The sequence below is a fragment of the Protomyctophum bolini genome, assembly GCF_963924005.1.
Source record: "Protomyctophum bolini genome assembly, chromosome: 22".
Lineage (NCBI taxonomy): Eukaryota > Metazoa > Chordata > Actinopteri > Myctophiformes > Myctophidae > Protomyctophum > Protomyctophum bolini.
Genome location: NC_137883.1, coordinates 33,100,590 through 33,120,305, shown reverse-complemented (window position 1 = coordinate 33,120,305; position 19,716 = coordinate 33,100,590). Strand labels below are relative to the sequence as shown.

Sequence of the window (19,716 nt, the reverse complement as noted above, 5' to 3'; positions counted from 1 at the left end):
GAAAACTAAATGAAAACTAAGCTATGATGACTAAAACTGAGACTACATAACCCCATACTACTGACAATTTCATCAACAAATAAAAACTAGACTAAAATGTTAGGAAGGGACTAGTGGACAAGAGATCCAGTAATAAGGCATTTTACTCTGGGTTGCATGCTGAAAAAAGCTGATCGGCTATTTTCAGCATGTGTAAAAACAGTCATTACGACGGAAGGCCCACAGTACTTCTGAACTACAGTTTAGTCGACTAAATCAACTGTCGATTTAGTCGACTAAAATCTCATGACATTTAATCGGACTAAAACTAGACACTAAAACATTCCAGGTGACTAAAAAATGTGACCGAAACTAAATGGAACCTATTGAAGGGACTATAGACTAAAACTAAAATCAAAATGTGCAGCCAAAAACAACACTGGGCTCCGGTTCATTCTGCCCTGTACTACACTTCAAATGGACCGGGACGAGGCCGGCCTTCTGTCCAACATGGCAGCTGTTGCATATCAGCCTACATTCTAAGATGATAACATTCAGCGAGCAGGTTTTTAACAACAAGGCAACTTGAGGGTTTTATTATTGATTGACTTGAACTGGTTTTTTTCCGTACCGAAGAATAATAATAATACGGCCGGGCGATACCGAGTCCCGTTACATACTCGGGTAGTTGTGTGTCGTGCGAGGCGTGAAACGGGGCGTGAAAAGTGTACACACATCGCCACCATCGAACCGTGGTTCTTAAAGTGGGGTTCCTACCTGGGACCCCAGGGTTGTTTTTTTAGGGGGTTCCAAGAGAGCCCGGCCCGCAGCAGAAGGAGAAAACAGTATAACCTGCCATGTCACCACAAGCTCACAACGCTTCGAGACGCGACGCGTAGTGACCTCGTATATTTGTGATTGGTGATCATTTTTGAACATCTTTTAACAACAGAAATCCTCTCAGCGTCTTCTCAGAGAGCTTGTAGACGGGGCGCACGACACCGACAACCGAGTACAAATCAGGCTCGAGTCCCTTCTCCCCCCCCCCCCCCCCCTCCCCCCCCCCCCCCCCCCGGGGAGGAGGAGGAGCTCAGAGCCCCGCCCCCTCATTATTAGTGGAAGTACAGTTCGCCGATCCGCCGCCGCCGCACTGGGGCGGCCGTAGGAACAGGGCGCGGCTCTCCTCCTCCTGGGGGTGAAACGACGACGACCCCCCCCTGAACTGTCCCGAGGAGAAGAACCCCCCCTCGCCCTGCCGCCCTACAGGCTCCGCCTCCACGCCGCCGTGGGAGGGGGAGGAGGAGGAGGGGGGCAGCAGGCTCTCCTCCAGCCCCATCATCATCATGTCCGCCTCGTAGTCCGAGTCCTCTGGGATGATGGGGATCCTCTGGCTGAGTTCGCACGAGCAGCCCTGCCCGGAGCAGACGGCGTTAGCGCCGTTAGCGTTAGCGGCGTGCGCGTCCGAGTCGTGGTGCGCCGTGCCGTGGTGGTGCGCGTACTGCACGTTCACGGCGTAGTCCTCGCCGTAGCGTCCGGCCGCCGCCCGGTGCTTCATCTCTTTGTAGAAGCAGCAGGGCAGCCCCGCCCCCTCGTAGCTCAGCTGCTGCTCCGAGGGCCCGGGGCCCCCGGGGCCCCCCCCGCCGCCGCCACACATGTGCTCCGAGGGGGAAAAGTAGTTCTTGGAGGAGGGGGGCGAGCTCTGGAAGTCCGGCGGGCCCCCCACCCCCACCCGGCCGCGGCAACGGCTCAACGCCACGCCTCGGTCCGTGTCCTGCCCCGTGGCGCCGAGCGGAGGAGGGAGCATCACCTCCAGGCAGCAGCCGCACGCCGCCGCCACTGGCCCCGCCTCCCCGCCCCCCGATAGCTCCTCCCCCCCGTGTCCTCCCCCCCTGTCCGCCCCGGCCCCGGCCTCCCCCGCCGGCCCGGCTGAGGTAGTGCCGCCGTTCTCCCGGGGTTCCAGTGACGAGCGACCGCTGCAGCCTCCGGGCTCCAGGCTGCTGCAGCTGGAGAGGTGGTGGTGGTCCCCCCCCGACCCACCGTAGCCCCCTCCTCCTGGGGGAGGGGGCGGGGGAGGAGGAGGAGGAGCCTGGAGGCGGTCGTGGTGGTGTCCTCCCGAGGGGGCGGCGGTCAGCGAGTCCTCCGCCGTGGGCGCCCCGGAGACGCACATCGCCTCCCCACCTCCTCCTCCTCCCCCTCCTCCTCCTCCCCCTCCCCCTCCGCCGCGGCACGGGCTCTTGCTGCGGTAGACGTAGGGGTCGTAGTCGGAGCTGAGCGAGGAGCGGAAGGTGGAGCAGCTCCCGTAGACCCCCTGGTTGGAGACCTCGGTGCAGTCCAGCATGGAGTCGCTGGACGAGCAGTGACACTGCCCGCCCGAGGACGAGCTGCTGCTGTCGCTGCCGGGGCAGTCGGCCAGGTAGCCGCTGCACACCGAGCGGTGGGAGGGATGGTAGCAGCCCCCCAGGCCCCCCGCCGGCGGGCCCCCCGGGCCCCCGCCGCCCCCCGGCCCGCCCCCGTCCACCAGGCGCGAGCCCTGCGCGGCGGGCGCCATGTGCACCACGGTGGGGTAGAGCAGGCCCTGCTGGAAGGCCCTGCCGTGGTTGTGGGCCTTGTTGTGGGGCCCCCCGGGCCCTGGGCCCTGGAGGCCCTCGGGCTGCCCCTGCCCCTGCTGCTGCTGCTGCTGGGGGAAAGTCAGGCCCTGGAAGTAGTAGTGCTGGTACATGGTCTCGTACTGCGAGAAGCAGGCGGCCCGCGAGAAGCTCCGCCCGCCGTGGAACTTGGGCCGCTTGAAGGCGCCGGGGCCGCCGCCCCCCTGCGGCGGGTAGGCGGGCGGCCCCCCGCGGTGCTCCAGGCCGCCGTGGCAGTGGTGGGGGTTGAGCGAGTGGTGGGGGTCCAGGTGCATGGCGGGGTGGTAGCCGCGGAGGAAGGCCGAGGCGGCCTGGGGGTGGGGCACCCCGGGGTACAGGCCCCCCCCCTGGTGGGGGTCCGGGTGCTGGTCCACGGTCAGCACGGTGATGGGGTTGCCGTGGGGGTCCATGGTGGTGCGGGTGGGGTAGGCGGTCATCTGGCCCGTGCGGTGCACCCGGCCCGGGTAGTGGACCGGCAGGACCACCCTCTGCTGCCCTCGGCCGCCGTGCACCGGGTTACCGGGGTCCATGCACACCGGGCCCGCCACGCCCTTCTTTTGCTCTGCAACACAAACACAAACACATCAGAACATCTGAAACTATCTGCGCCACTGTCTGTTAGCTGATCTTTCTTTTTTTATAACTTTTTTGTAACCCATTTTTCACCCCTGTGTCAATCATCTAATGTGATCCTGGGCTCTACACACCCTCCACCAACCTAGTCCCCATATATGGGGGACAAGGGGAGACCAACCTAGTCCCCATATATGGGGGACAAGGGGAGACCAACCTAGTCTCCATATATGGGGGACCAACCTAGTCCCCATATATGGGGGACAAGGGGAGACCAACCTAGTCTCCATATATGGGGGACAAGGGGAGAGCAACCTAGTCTCCATATATGGGGGACAAGGGGAGACCAACCTAGTCCCCATATATGGGGGACAAGGGGAGACCAACCTAGTCTCCATATATGGGGGACAAGGGGAGAGCAACCTAGTCTCCATATATGGGGGACAAGGGGAGACCAACCTAGTCTCCATATATGGGGGACAAGGGGAGACCAACCTAGTCTCCATATATGGGGGACAAGGGGAGAGCAACGGACTTGAACTCATGCTTCCTTCATGCCTGAGTGTCCAAGTTGCTCCTTTACACCTGACAGGGGGGAGTTTCCCTGGTTGGACGTAGCGCGTGGAAGGAACACGTTATTCCAACCAGTTCCTTTCCCCTCCATCAGGCGTTTGCTGGTCTTTCTTGAGTAGGACGTCCCGGTTAGAAGAAGAATATTCCGTATAATAAAGAATAATTCCGTATACAGTGTGTTGTGAATTTTCTTGGTCGCAATTATTTGAGATAATTGCAATATATAATTGCAAATATTTTTTGCAAACATCCAATCATCTGTATACTGTAACTTTGCCTATTTAAATTGAGGAAATAGCGGATATAGTAAGCTCAGAGTGTGTCGCATCAACTACATTTACACTATTGTATTTGTATTGTATTTGATGTGTTGTTCTTGCTTACTGTAAATCACTCTGGATTAAGAGCGTCTGCTAAATGCCTAAATTGTAAATTGTTGAACAAATCCATTTAAAAGCACTTTGCCATAGTAGTATAAGTGCATTATTTTTTATGATTGGTGGTAACAATCATTGTATCAAGTAATGCAAGTGTGCATATTTAAGTCGGGCAGAAACCTGAATATCTCCATATTCTAAACTTTTGTGTTCTTTCATAAATTAACACCCTACTTGATCATACTACAGTGTCACACACAGGCATCAAAAGTAGCAGATCCACAAGCAACTCGTTTTGAGCTTGTAGATCTGCTGCTTTTGCCATTTTGGAATTTGACTCCTGAAAAGTAGTTTTTATCCTCCAATCCTCCAAAAATACTGACAAATTACAACTTGTCCAAAATGCAGCAGCCAGAGTTTTAATTAAAACTAAGGTGAGAGAACATATTAGGCCTACTCCAGTTTTAGCCTCACTGCACTGGCTTCCGGTTGTTTTTAGGATTGATTTTACATTTATTTTACTTGTTTATAAAGCTCTCAATGGTCTCGCACCTTCCTACCTACATGACTGCCTGCCTAAATATGTCCCAAACCGCCCCCTAAGGTCTTCCACTGCTGGCCTGCTCGCTTTGCCTAAAGAAAATGGCAACTAAAAATACGGGGAAGCAGCTTTTTGCTTCTACGGGCCGACGGCGTGGAACAAACTCCCACTGTACCTTCGACAGGCAGCCTCTGGAGACATTTTTAAAGTACAGCTCAAGACCCACTTCTACACCCTTGCTTTGAATTGATCTTTTAATTTTGTTGTTATTCATGTCCTCACTGTATTGCATTACTGCTATTTATTTTTTTATGTTTATTGTTTATGCCTTGCTTTTATTTTCTTTCTTTCTCCATTGCTCTGTAAAGCACTTTGAGCTGCATTTCATGTCATGAAAGGTGCGAGTTGTGAGCTTGTATATCTGCTATTTTCAGAGTGCTACACCCGAGCACAACCAAACATAAATTGACTCGTCTTTTATCCTCTCCAGGATCTCTTGTCCACTAGTCGCTCCCTAACATTTTAGTCTAGTTTTTGTTTGTTGACGGAATAACTGGTCCAATATATTGAATCTTTTAGTGACCGTAGCTTAGTTTTTAGTTGGTTTTTACATCTGTGGGGGAAAAATGGTAGGCTTGGCTTGCATCAAGGACTGTCTAAAGAGGACGAGCAGCTAAGACCGTACGGTGGACGCCATGTTGCTCCCTGGAAGGAAAGAAACATGCGCATTTGAGTCCAGGAAGTTGTACATGTTGCTTCCAGGGAGCAAACATGGCGTCCACTGTACGGTCTTCGCTTCTCATCCTCTTTAGATAGTCCTTGGCTTTGCATGAGGAGGAACTCACCAATGATGTTGTGTCTGCAGTGAGGACAGGTGTGATGCTGCAGCAGCCAGGGGTCCACACACTTCTTATGGAACCGGTGAGCACACGGGATGACGCGCAGCTCCTATACCACGGGACAAAAACAACAACACGGAACACGTTAGAGGAACACGTTAGAGGCACAGGGGATGACGCGCAGCTCCTATACCACGGGAACAAAACAACAACAACACGGAACACGTTAGAGGAACACGTTAAGAGGAACAGGAGATGACGCGCAGCTCCTACCACGGGAACAAAACAACAACACGGAACACGTTAGAGGAACACGGGATGACGCGCAGCTCCTATACCACGGGACAAAAACAACAACACGGAACACGTTAGAGGCACACGGGATGACGCGCAGCTCCTACCACAAGACCAAAACAACAATACAACAATACATCCCAAGACGGGATTGTTTTGAACATACAAATTAGGAGTTCTACTTGCATACATTCTTAACCCATTTAGGCCTCGAAATTAAAAAAATAATAAATGAAAATGGCCTTTTTTCCTGGATAAACCTCGTGTTTCTGTATCAGTGGTTCTCAATATTTCATGTCAAGGACACCAAAAATGTTACGTAATATGCCTCCGCCTCCCCATCTGAAAATATGTTGTTCCAGGGACCTCCCCCAGAAGCAAAGATTTGAGTTAAAATGTTCACGATTTTTCAAAAATAGCAGACCAACAAGCTCGTAGCGCGCCACTCGGTGGCGCACTACAGTATGAGCTTGTAGATCTGCTATTTTTCAATAGCTAAAGTATAACATAATGCTTAGTTAAAACACCAAAAAGGGGTTCCCGCCCAAAATGGGTTAAAAAAAAAAAAAAAGGGTTTGATTGATAGATAGTTGTCTGGAACTTTTCTAACCCCATCATCAAATAAATCAAAATATAGTCTTGCGTAGCCAAGACGTTTGGTTGATCTCCGCCTGCCGACAACACGTGTGGTGGTGACATCTAAATTCTTTGTATTGGCTAGAGCTGGTGGTGAAAGAGGCACTGCCCTCTGAGGTCTTTGCATTGGCACTGCACTGCAGTTGTATTCTAAATTATCTCCAAATGGTTTCCACCTAGTTTTAGCCTCTACATTCTCTCCGCTCTGCTCTTGTCCTCAACCAGACAGTGGCCTTACAATTTAGGCATTTATCAGACGCTCTTGATCCAGAGCGACTTACATTAAGCAAGAACAAAGCATGGCATACATCACATATATAAAAAGTAGTTATCATGAATCATGTATAAACTAAGAACGTAACAGTGGAGTATCTATGTTGTCGACTATACACTATACTATATTATATATTATACAATACACATGTGTACTATAAAGTGCTATGACTACATAAAATGCAATTCTAGTGCTGTCTACGTAACAAGCTATAAGTCTGTCTAAAATACTATCTAAGTCTACATGAAGTGCTATCTAAGGGTCTAGGCTAGGGCAAATGCTACGGGCCATGGTGGAGTCTGAAGAGGTGGGTTTTCAGACTACGGCGGAAGATTGGGAGTGAGGCTTGTGGTTAGAGTGTCCGCCCTGAAACTGGGAGGTCGGGGGTTCGATTCCCCAGGCCGGGTCATATACCAAAGACTGTAAAAAATGGGCCCCAATTAAATGCCGCCCTCCCTGGCTTGGCACTCAGCATCAATGGGTTGGATTTTGGGGGTCAAATCAACTAATGATTTCCCCCCGAGCGCGGCGCCCGCTGCAGCTCAACCGCTCCAACAGATGCGGGGAACATATTTCACGGCGGTAAACGTTGTGTGACTAATCGCACGACTTTGAACTTTGACTTTGACTCTCTCTCGACACACTGCAGTGTTAAAACCCGTTGCAGCGGCTGTCCATACCTCTGAACAGCGCTCAGTGGGTCACCGGACCCAGTGGGTCAACCGGGTCTCCGGTTCCAACCTCCGATGTTGAAGATTTTCCACCCTGGACCAGATCTACAAGCTCGTAGCGCGCCACCGAGTGGCGCGCTACGAGCTTGTAGGTCTGCTATTTTTGAAAAATCGTAAAAATGTGGCGCAAATCTTTGAATATAATATTCTTTCAAAGTGAATGTTTTTAACTCGGGTCTAAATGGGTTAAACCTCGGAAATCCACAGAGGAAGAGCGTCTATATTACAGCAAAAATAATTAGACGTGCCTCGTTACGAAAATATGATAAAAATGCATTTACAAACGGCAACCTGTTTTTGATTGTCCTAAGAGAGAGAACGGCCATGTGCTTGCGGTTGTATGCGTGAATGTCCAGCAGGTGGCAGCACAGCGACAGAGAATAGGATGTTGACACCCAAAGGAATCATCCCTTTAGCCAGTGGGTTGACTGATTGATTGCATCTCTGCCAATAAGGAGTACAGTACAGTACAGTACAGTACAGTACAGTACAGTACAGTACAGTACAGTACAGTACAGTACAGTACAGTACAGTACAGTACAGTACAGTACAGTACAAAAAAGTAATAATAATTTAAAAAGAAGATATTTTTAAGTTGACACCCATGCGCAGCCAAGCATAAAATAATAAGTCATAGTTGGCTTAGTAATAATTTAAATAAAAGTTCTTAGTTCTGCTGAATCTCTTGTACTCTCAGTCCCTCCCTAACCTTTTAGTAAGTCTAGTTAATTATTTATTGTTGACAAAATTTGGCAGCATATTTACATTATTTAGGCATAGCTTTGTTTGTATTAAGTATTCAGTCGGTGAAAAAAGGTTGTCAACAAAAAAAAAAGATCGTCATCGTTTTAGTGCAGTGGTTTTTCAACCAGTGGTGTGGGGACCACCGGTGGTCCTTGAGGGGGTTCTCGGTGGTCCCCAGTGGTCCAGGGACCATCGGTGGTCCTTGAGGGGGTTCTCGGTGGTCCCCAGTGGTCCAGGGACCACCAGTGGTCCTTGAGGGGTTTCCAGGTGGTCGCTCAGCTAAATGATGGAGAGCTGGTAACCAAATGAACCCTTATTAGATATTTAACTTACTAAGTGTAAAATTAAACCAAATGTTACGCTCTCAAGAGTTACATTATTGTTAAACATCTTCATTACATAAAATACTACACAATTAGAGAATGTAAAATAGTTGTAATAGTTGTAAAATTGTTATTTTGATCAACATTTCAATACAGCATGGAATTGTGGACAAATTATTGACCGACAATTAACAAAATATTCTTTAGTCTCGGGTCTAAGAAAGGCTATGTCATGCATATGGATGCGGTACTTATAGTACTTGGTTTAGACTAGTCATTAGTTAGACCAGTCATTAGTCCTACAACTACAACCTATCTCACACCCTATCTCACCCTAAACCTATAACCTCTCACCTAAACCTAACCTTAACCCATGTCTAACCAATGACTATAGTCTAAACTAAGTATGCACCCCCTGTGGGGCAAATGCCAAATAAATAATGGATGATATGAAAAAGGTTGGAAATCACTGGTTTTAGTTTAAAAATCACACCTGTGTGAACCAAGTGGTGCAACTCCCCTCTCTCGCTCTCTCTCTCTCTCTCTCTCTCATTAGAGACACAGCACTACCCCTCTCTCTGTTTCTGGCGCCCCCTACTGCTATTAATAATTAACATACTCGTGCTCATAGACACAGGTACACAGGTACGTACATGGACATTGCTGGTTGTAGAAGTGGTTGCACCACTTAAAAATGAACACTTCAAACCATCCCTTTAGACTAGTGGCTGCTGATGTGTTTCAGTCACTGCCATTTGGCTGCCAGTGCCACCCGCCCCCCCCCCCCCCCCTCTCTCTTCTTCTCTGTGCCTTAAACGTGACTCATCTTTTGGGCTGCTTTTTCCACCCCAACCTTTTGTTGCCGAGTTCTGCTCCTGGAAAAAAGAAATGTCTTTGATGCCATTCAGGCTTTTATAAAACGCCACTTCCTCTGTGCAACACATGGCGCCACAGTCACGCTTTGTTGCGTTTTCTCCTCCGTGTGTCCTTACTGACGCGACTCATAACCGCACACGTGCACGTACACGTACACGCACACGCACACGTACACGCACACGTACACGCACACACGCGCGAGCGAGCACACGCACTACTTGCTGTGTATTACAATTGATGTGTATTTACAACAGACATCAATATTTTAGGGACAATCAAATATTCTAGGCATGTGTGCGCGCTCGCACACACACACACACACACACACACACACACACACACACACACACACACACACACACACACGCTTCCCACTCCTCCTGGGAATTGGGGGTTTGTCCCACCCCCCCTCCCCATCCTCCTCCGGAGGATGAGCAATGCCTGTTACAGTAAATCCTCAAAGGCCCCCATAGATAGATTAGGGTCTGGGCCTCCATAGATAGATTAGGGTCTGGGCCTCCATAGATAGATTAGGGTCTGGGTCCCCATAGATAGATTAGGGTCTGGGCCCCCATAGATAGATTAGGGTCTGGGCCTCCATAGATAGATTAGGGTCTGGGCCCCCATAGATAGATTAGGGTCTGGGCCCCCATAGATAGATTAGGGTCTGGGCCCCCATAGATAGATTAGGGTCTGGGCCCCCATAGATAGATTAGGGTCTGGGCCCCCATAGATAGATTAGGGTCTGGGTCCCCATAGATAGATTAGGGTCTGGGCCCCCATAGATAGATTAGGGTCTGGGCCTCCATAGATAGATTAGGGTCTGGGCCTCCATAGATAGATTAGGGTCTGGGTCCCCATAGATAGATTAGGGTCTGGGCCTCCATAGATAGATTAGGGTCTGGGCCCCCATAGATAGATTAGGGTCTGGGCCCCCATAGATAGATTAGGGTCTGGGCCCCCATAGATAGATTAGGGTCTGGGCCCCCATAAATAGATTAGGGTCTGGGCCCCCATAGATAGATTAGGGTCTGGGCCCCCATAGATAGATTAGGGTCCCATAGATTAGGCCTCCATAGATAGATTAGGGTCTGGGCCCCCATAGATAGATTAGGGTCTGGGCCCCCATAGATAGATTAGGGTCTGGGCCCCCATAGATAGATTAGGGTCCCATAGATTAGGCCTCCATAGATAGATTAGGGTCTGGGCCCCCATAGATAGATTAGGGTCTGGGCCCCCATAGATAGATTAGGGTCCCATAGATTAGGCCTCCATAGATAGATTAGGGTCTGGGCCCCCATAGATAGATTAGGGTCTGGGCCCCCATAGATAGATTAGGGTCTGGGCCCCCATAGATAGATTAGGGTCCCATAGATTAGGCCTCCATAGATAGATTAGGGTCTGGGCCCCCATAGATAGATTAGGGTCTGGGCCCCCATAGATAGATTAGGGTCTGGGCCCCCATAGATAGATTAGGGTCCCATAGATTAGGCCTCCATAGATAGATTAGGGTCTGGGCCCCCATAGATAGATTAGGGTCTGGGCCCCCATAGATAGATTAGGGTCCCATAGATTAGGCCTCCATAGATAGATTAGGGTCTGGGCCCCCATAGATAGATTAGGGTCTGTGCCCCCATAGATAGATTAGGGTCCCATAGATTAGGCCTCCATAGATAGATTAGGGTCTGGGCCCCCATAGATAGATTAGGGTCTGGGCCCCCATAGATAGATTAGGGTCTGGGCCCCCATAGATAGATTAGGGTCCCATAGATTAGGCCTCCATAGATAGATTAGGGTCTGGGCCCCCATAGATAGATTAGGGTCTGGGCCCCCATAGATAGATTAGGGTCTGGGCCTCGTATCGTATCCCGACAGAATGACTCTGTGGTTGGGATTAAAGGAGGATTAAAGGAGGACTAAAGGAGGAACAACGCTTGGGGAAAACAGGAAGCCCTAATCATCATCACAGCCCGATGTGTGACTGGATACCGTTATCTCTCCCCCAGGTGCACGGAACGGCCCGGGACCGGCCCGGTACCGCCCCGGGACGAGTGTCAAAGGAAGAAAGGGGTCGTTAAGGGCTTCAGGTCCCCATGGGGCAACGTCAGGGAAGTTCCAACTCCCATTGTCCAAAACTGTGTTTCCCGACCTGGCAACCCGGTGTCTGGTGAGCCCCTTGGGTGGGGGGCGGGGGGGTCCGAAACGGACTCAAATACTTGACATTTTTCAACGACTTTCAAAGTTTTAAAAATAGCGAAAATAGCAGATCTAAGCTGTGTAAAGCTTTTAGACCAGCTATTTCCTCTATTTGTAAAATGACAGTTAGTGTGAGCGCGTGCACACCCATGTGTGTGTGTGTGTGTGTGTGTGTGTGTGTGTGTGTGTGCGTGCGTGCGTGCGTGCGTGCGTGCGTGCGTGCGTGCGTGCGTGCGTGCGTGCGTGCGTGCGTGCGTGTGTGTGTGTGTGTGTGTGTGCGTGTGCGCATGCATATGGAGAAGGGGCTCCAAGGAGAAAAGGCTGTGGGGAAGAAAAAATAAATGGCATGGACTGGCACAGATCTTGATGAACTGAATACACAGAACCACAATGGAAACAAGCCCTCAGGCCTTGCTTTTTGAGTAACACTATTAGCATCGTTGTAATAATCGCACCACTGTAGGTTTTGCAAACTGTTAATAAGCATTATTAACATGGTGGTTTCGAGGAAGCAATCTGATTGGTTGAAACAGCCTTCTATAGCCGTGGATTAAACCAGCACCGTTCACCACCTATAATCAAAACAAAGAATTCAGCTGCTCTGTTCTCCCAGAGCGCTATAGCAAACTTGGTGGCTAGGCTAGCTAGTAGTTTCTTGGGACGTTTGTGGTGGGGGGTCTTCCGTTACCTCTCCGTCCGCGTACTTCTCCAGGCAGATGGCGCAGTCCGCCGTGGAGCTGCTGCTCAGCGAATCGGAGACCCCGCAGCTGCTCTCGCGCTGCCCTTTGATCTTGGCCTTGAACTTGCGCGTCTCCATCTTCTCCAGCGCCTGGATGGCCATCCTGTTCATAGAGCTCTGTGGGGGGGGGAGGACCGAGGGGATGGGGGGGGGGGGGGGGGGGAAGGACCGAGGGGGGAGAGTCAGTCAGAGAACGCTGCAGTTTCTTTAACACCCCGAGTGGCATAAACGGAGGTCTCCGTCCCATCAAATAGTCACGCTCAGCGCAGTGTGGTTTTTGGCAGCAAATTTCTATTTTAGTTTTAGTCGTAGTCTCTTGAATAGTTTTCACTTAGTTTTAGTCACATTTTAGTCACCTGGAATGTTCTAGTGTTTAGTCAGGTTTTAGTCGACTAAATGTCATACGATTTTAGTTGACTAAAATGTGTTTTGACAGGCCTTGATGTCGTAATGACATATTTTACACGTTGCATGCTGAAAATAGCAGATCTCACAACGCGTCGTTGCGACGTGTTGTGAGATTGTATATCTGCTATTTTCAGCATGCAACCCAGCAAAAAACTGGATCTCTTGTCCACTAGTCCCTTCCTAACATTTTAGTCTAGTTTTTATTTGTTGACGAAATTGTCAGTATATTTAGTCTTAGTTTTAGTCATCATAGATTCCTTTTTATTTAGTTTTTATTTAGTTTTAGTCAGTGAAAAAAGGTAGTCGACGAACATTTTTCGTCTTCGTTTTAGTCGACGAAAACAACACTGCCTCAGCGCTCAGGACGGAGATTAATCACAGGACGGAACATTAATGATATCATAACCGAGCAATCAATTGGCAAAACAACTCAATTGGGAAGAAAAAGGTCGTAAAAATAACTGGCTGCTCTAAATCTTTGGAGTAAAAACAAGGGGGGGAAAAAGGCTGATATTTAAATTTATTTATTGTATGAATTATTTTTCCTGATTCCCTGATTCATTCATGCGTACATGAATGAATGAATGATTTAATTAATTTATGTTGATTTCGAACATAAAAATAAAACAAAATAAGAGAAAAGTACACAAAAGTACAAAAATAAAAAGTACAAGCTGAGAAAAAAATGACAACTTTGGAAAACATCCTTAATAGTTTTTACTTTGAGTTGGACATTATTATTATTATTATTAAAAATAAAAGTGTGCTTGTTTTTTAACGTACCTGGCTTCTCCTCTGCTTCAGTTTGATCTTGACGAGGAGGATGAGGCAGACCAGAGACACCACCACGAAGAACGCCAGGAAGATGCCCATGTCAAAGTACTCTGTGGGCTGCTGTTGGACAGGGACAGACAGACAGAGAGGACACGTTCTGTCACATAAAGTACTCTGTAGGCTGCTGTTGGACAGACAGACAGAGACAGATAGAGAGGACACGTTCTGTCACATAAAGTACTCTGTAGGCTGCTGTTGGACAGGGACAGACAGAGACAGACAGAGAGGACACGTTCTGTCACATAAAGTACTCTGTAGGCTGCTGTTGGACAGGGACAGACAGAGAGGACACGTTCTGTCACATAAAGTACTCTGTAGGCTGCTGTTGGACAGGGACAGACAGACAGAGAGAGAGGACACGTTCTGTCACATAAAGTACTCTGTAGGCTGCTGTTGGACAGGGACAGACAGAGAGAGGACACGTTCTGTCACATAAAGTACTCTGTAGGCTGCTGTTGGACAGGGACAGACAGACAGAGACAGAGAGGACAAGTTCTGTCACATAAAGTACTCTGTAGGCTGCTGTTGGACAGGGACAGACAGAGAGGACACGTTATGTCACATAAAGTACTCTGTAGGCTGCTGTTGGACAGGGACAGACAGACAGAGACAGAGAGGACACGTTCTGTCACATAAAGTACTCTGTGGGCTGCTGTTGGACAGGGACAGACAGACAGAGACAGAGAGGACAAGTTCTGTCACATAAAGTACTCTGTAGGCTGCTGTTGGACAGGGACAGACAGACAGAGACAGAGAGGACAAGTTCTGTCACATAAAGTACTCTGTAGGCTGCTGTTGGACAGGGACAGACAGAGAGGACACGTTCTGTCACATAAAGTACTCTGTAGGCTGCTGTTGGACAGGGACAGACAGACAGAGACAGAGAGGACAAGTTCTGTCACATAAAGTACTCTGTAGGCTGCTGTTGGACAGGGACAGACAGAGAGGACACGTTATGTCACATAAAGTACTCTGTAGGCTGCTGTTGGACAGGGACAGACAGAGAGGACACGTTATGTCACATAAAGTACTCTGTGGGCTGCTGTTGGACAGGGACAGACAGAGAGAGGACACGTTCTGTCACATAAAGTACTCTGTAGGCTGCTGTTGGACAGGGACAGACAGACAGAGACAGAGAGGACACGTTCTGTCACATAAAGTACTCTGTAGGCTGCTGTTGGACAGGGACAGACAGACAGAGACAGAGAGACACGTTCTGTCACATAAAGTACTCTGTGGGCTGCTGTGGGACAGGGACAGACAGACAGAGACAGAGACAGAGAGGACAAATTCTGTCACATAAAGTACTCTGTGGGCTGCTGTGGGACAGGGACAGACAGACAGAGACAGAGAGGACACGTTCTGTCACATAAAGTACTCTGTAGGCTGCTGTTGGACAGGGACAGACAGACAGAGACAGAGAGAGAGGACACGTTCTGTCACATAAAGTACTCTGTGGAACAGGGACCAGACAGAGACACTTTCTGTCACATACCGTAAGTACAAGGTTTAAGTTTCAAGGTTTCTTTATTTTGTCTCCCAAAGGGAGAAGTTTGTCTTGGACCCCAAGGACCCCGCCCTGGAGATACAGATACAATACAGTACACCTACAAGTGACTGTGTGGAGATACAGATACAATACAGTACACCTACAAGTGACTGTGTGGAGATACAGATACAATACAGTACACCTACAAGTGACTGTGTGGAGATACAGATACAATACAGTACACCTACAAGTGACTGTGTGGAGATACAGATACAATACAGTACACCTACAAGTGACTGTGTGGAGATACAGATACAATACAGTACACCTACAAGTGACTGTGTGGAGATACAGATACAATACAGTACACCTACAAGTGACTGTGTGGAGATACAGATACAATACAGTACACCTACAAGTGACTGTGTGGAGATACAGATACAATACAGTACACCTACAAGTGACTGTGTGGAGATACAGATACAATACAGTACACCAGGTACAAGTGACTGTGGAACAGTGTTGTTTTTGGCAGCACATTTTGATTTTAGTACTATTAGTCATATAGTCTCTTGAATAGTTCTCATTTTAGTTTTAGTCACATTTTAGTCACCCGGAATGTTTTTAGCGTCAGTCTAGTTTTAGTCGACTAAAACTACAGTTGATTTAGTCGACTAAAATGTATTTTTGCGGGCCTTGATGCCGTCATAATGGCTGATTTTACACTCATCAAAATGGATGATCTACAAGCTCACAACGCGTCGCGCTGCGATGCGGGCAAAAGATTGAAATAACCACGTCTTTGCTTTATCGGTGGGTCGAGATTGGAGTGGGGGGTGGATGGGGGGCTTTGCTCTCTCTCTCTCGGGGCGTTCATTATGTCAAGCTATTTGACCTGAGAATGTGACGGTCCGTTATCAAAATAGTGAAAGCAAACAAACAGCTCTTTGATTGGCTGATATCCATCTCTCAGAGCAGCTCTTTGATTGGCTGATATCCATCTCTCAGAGCGCTGCACAGGAAGAAAACAAAATAACACAGAAAAATAAGTCCTCCGCCTCGGGGCGATTCGATGGCGGGGAGAGAGAGAGAGAGAGAGAGAGAGAGAGAGAGAGACAGAGAGGGAGAGATAGAGAGAGAGAGAGAGAGAGAGAAGAAAAGGAAGGGTCAGATTTCTCCACTGGAATTTTTCACCGTTCCTCATATCCGTTAACTTGTTCTGCTTTTGTAGTGTGTGTGTGTGTGTGTGTGTGTGTGTGTGTGCGTGTGTGTGTGTGTGTGTGTGTGTGTGTGTGTGTTGTGTGTGTGTGTGTGTGTTTGGGGGGGGGGGGGGGGGGTGGCGACAGTATGTGTCTCTTTGTCTCTCTCTCTCTCTCTCTCTCACACAAGTTTGTGCTTTTATAAATTTGACCCTAGCGAGTACAGTAACAAACAAACACACATGCACACACACACACACACACACGCACGTATACGCATTACGCACACATGCACACACACTCTTTGCTTGTGGGCGTGTGGATCTCACCCTCGGGGGTCTGTGCTGGATGCGGGCGCGGGCCACCTTCTGCTTGTTGACGATGTTCATGAGCTTCACGGCGTCGTTGCCCTTCACGTAGACCACCGGCCGCTTCAGAGGGTCCTCGCCCACCTGGTTGAGCTGGGAGACACAGAGGGGGGAGGGGGGCCAACGGTCATTTATAGGAGACACAGAGGGGGGAGGGGGGCCAACGGTCATTTATGGGAGACACAGAGGGGGGAGGGGGGCCAACGGTCATTTATGGGAGACACAGAGGGGGAGGGGGGCCAACGGTCATTTATAGGAGACACAGAGGGGGGAGGGGGGCCAACGGTCATTTATGGGAGACACAGAGGGTAGGGGGGCCAACGGTCATTTATAGGAGACACAGAGGGTAGGGGGGCCAACGGTCATTTATAGGAGACACAGAGGGGAGGGGGGCCAGCGGTCATTTATGGGAGACACAGAGGGGGGAGGGGGGCCAACGGTCATTTATGGGAGACACAGAGGGTAGGGGGGCCAACGGTCATTTATAGGAGACACAGAGGGTAGGGGGGCCAACGGTCATTTTATAGGAGACACAGAGGGTAGGGGGGCCAACGGTCATTTATGGGAGACACAGAGGGGAGGGGGCCAACGGTCATTTATGGGAGACACAGAGGGGAGGGGGGCCAACGGTCATTTATGGGAGACACAGAGGGGGGAGGGGGGCCAACGGTCGATTTATGGGAGACACAGAGGGTAGGGGGCCAACGGTCATTTATGGGAGACACAGAGGGTAGGGGGGCCAACGGTCATTTATGGGAGACACAGAGGGTAGGGGGGCCAACGGTCATTTATGGGAGACACAGAGGGGAGGGGGGCCAACGGTCATTTATGGAGACACAGAGGGGAGGGGGGCCAACGGTCATTTATGGGAGACACAGAGGGTAGGGGGGCCAACGGTCATTTATGGGAGACACAGAGGGGGGAGGGGGGCCAACGGTCATTTATGGGAGACACAGAGGGGAGGGGGGCCAACGGTCATTTATAGGAGACACAGAGGGGAGGGGGGCCAACGGTCATTTATAGGAGACACAGAGGGTAGGGGGGCCAACGGTCATTTATAGGAGACACAGAGGGGAGGGGGGCCAACGGTCATTTATGGGAGACACAGAGGGTAGGGGGGCCAACGGTAATTTATAGGAGACACAGAGGGGAGGGGGGCCAACGGTCATTTATAGGAGACACAGAGGGGGGAGGGGGGCCAACGGTCATTTATGGGAGACACAGAGGGTAGGGGGGGCCTCTACTGTACTGTACTGTACTGTACTGTAACACCCCAGATCATCATACTGTGTATATATACAGTTAATGTGTGTGTGAGCATGTGTGTGTGTGTGTGTGTGTGTGTGTGTGTGTGTGTGTGTGTGTGTGTGTCGTGTGTGTGTTAGGCTGGACAACAGGGACAGACCCAGGGACACACATAGCCGTCTATAGGAGTGGTTGCACCACTCAGACAATAAGACTAAAGTGTTAGGGAGGTGCCTAGTGGATTCCCGTAGAACTAAAAGACGACACTTTTGTTGACAAAATCAAGTCGACTAAAATCTTATGCTATTTAGTAGATCTTTTCAGATGAGTATAATATGACTAAACCTAAATGGAATTTCACTGCACAGACTATGACTCAAACTAAATAAAAACATTCTGTCATAATCAACACTGGTGGGGGCGTGACAGTGAATGACACTGATCAGTTTAATCATTTGTTAAAAACAAATCAATTCATAATCCTTACTTGTGGGGCATATTATCATTACGGGCAAATTTGTCTCCATCGGCAGGCGAAAAGCCGATCACAAGATTGCCGATCTGCTGTTTTCACACGTCGCTGTGTATGTGTCAAAGTATGACATCATGCTGAAGTGGTAAAACGTTAATTAGAACTCAGTTGTGTGCCGGGCGGGTGTCGCACATTGGAGAAAAAAAGCAAGATCTCACAAGCTCACAGAGCTGGCGTAGCGCCGCACGACGCGAGCTTGTAGATCTTCTGTTTTCGTGCATGGACACCATGGCGAGTACAAATCCAGCATTCCTCTCTCTCTCTCTCTCTCTCTGCTCTCTCTGTGTGTTCTAAATGTCTCTCTCTCTCTCTCTCTCTCTCTCTCTCTCTCTGTGTGTTCTAAATGTCTCTCTCTCTCTCTCTCTCTCTCTCTCTCTCTGTGTGTTCTAAATGTCTCTCCGCTCCGCAGTCGGAATCTGTCATTTGAAAAGCCCAAGGGACATAGCAGGGGATGCTCTATGTAGTTCTATATATTCTATTTGTAGTTCTATATATATTCGCCCGCGTATGAAATATGCTCTGGCATTAAAGTTTAGACGCAGAGAGAACTTTTTGATCGTTCTATTCTAATACCGTCATACCGCTCGCTCTTCCCTATCGCCACATTTTCACGATTTTTCAAAAAAATAGTCGGCCTACAAGCTCGTAGCGCGGCTGTCGGTGGCCGCGCTATGACCTTGTAGGTCTGCTAGTATTTTTCAATAGCTAACGTATAACATACTACTATGAAACACCAAAAGGGATTCCCTTAACTGAATGGGTTAAGCGGGGCATGTGTCCCCTTTATACATGTTGACTATCAAGACTATTCAAAAATAGAAGATGTACACAAGCTCGCAATGCGTCACTTTGTACCGTGCGGCGAGCTTGCACATCTGCTATTTTTGAAAGGTTTTGAAAAATATGCAAAAAATGTCTTTTGAATACTTGGGGGGGGGGGGGGGGGTCTGTGGGTCCAAACCTGTGTGGGAACGGGCTGCTCCGACTTGAAAAGCCTCTCAGGGGAATTTAACACATGCCTTCCCGGCCCGGCACGGGCTTTCATCTGGTCCCTGTTGTGGTCTCTGTGAGATCTCTTTTATCTGTCTATATACGCACTTTAAGACCCAGAGGAGAGGAGAGGGGAGAGGAGGGGAGGGGAGGGGAGGGGAGAGAGAGGAGGGAGAGGGGAGGGGAGGGGAGGGAGAGGAGGGGAGGGGAGGGGAGGGAGGGGAGGGGAGGGGAGGGGAGGGGAGGGGAGGGGAGAGGAGAGGAGAGGAGAGGAGAGGAGAGAGAGGAGAGGAGAGGAGGGAGGGGAGGGGAGGGGAGAGGAGAGGAGAGGA

At 49.5% G+C, this 19,716-nt stretch overlaps 1 protein-coding gene across 1 annotated transcript in view; it reads right to left on the bottom strand.

The window, feature by feature from the left end:
• Nucleotides 1-1,069: 1,069 nt before the first annotated feature.
• Nucleotides 1,070-19,716, bottom strand: part of znrf3 (zinc and ring finger 3) — a gene marked incomplete at its 3' end in the record, with an annotated part of 136,526 nt that continues 117,879 nt past the window's right edge. Inside the window, exons 4-9 of the mRNA XM_080755697.1 lie at nt 16,579-16,710; nt 13,511-13,621; nt 12,269-12,436; nt 5,513-5,615; nt 2,177-3,165; nt 1,070-2,116 (exon numbers count right to left, since the gene is read on the bottom strand). Coding sequence (XP_080611823.1) covers nt 1,070-2,116; nt 2,177-3,165; nt 5,513-5,615; nt 12,269-12,436; nt 13,511-13,621; nt 16,579-16,710 — 2,550 coding nt within the window. The remainder of the gene's footprint in view (nt 2,117-2,176; nt 3,166-5,512; nt 5,616-12,268; nt 12,437-13,510; nt 13,622-16,578; nt 16,711-19,716) is intronic.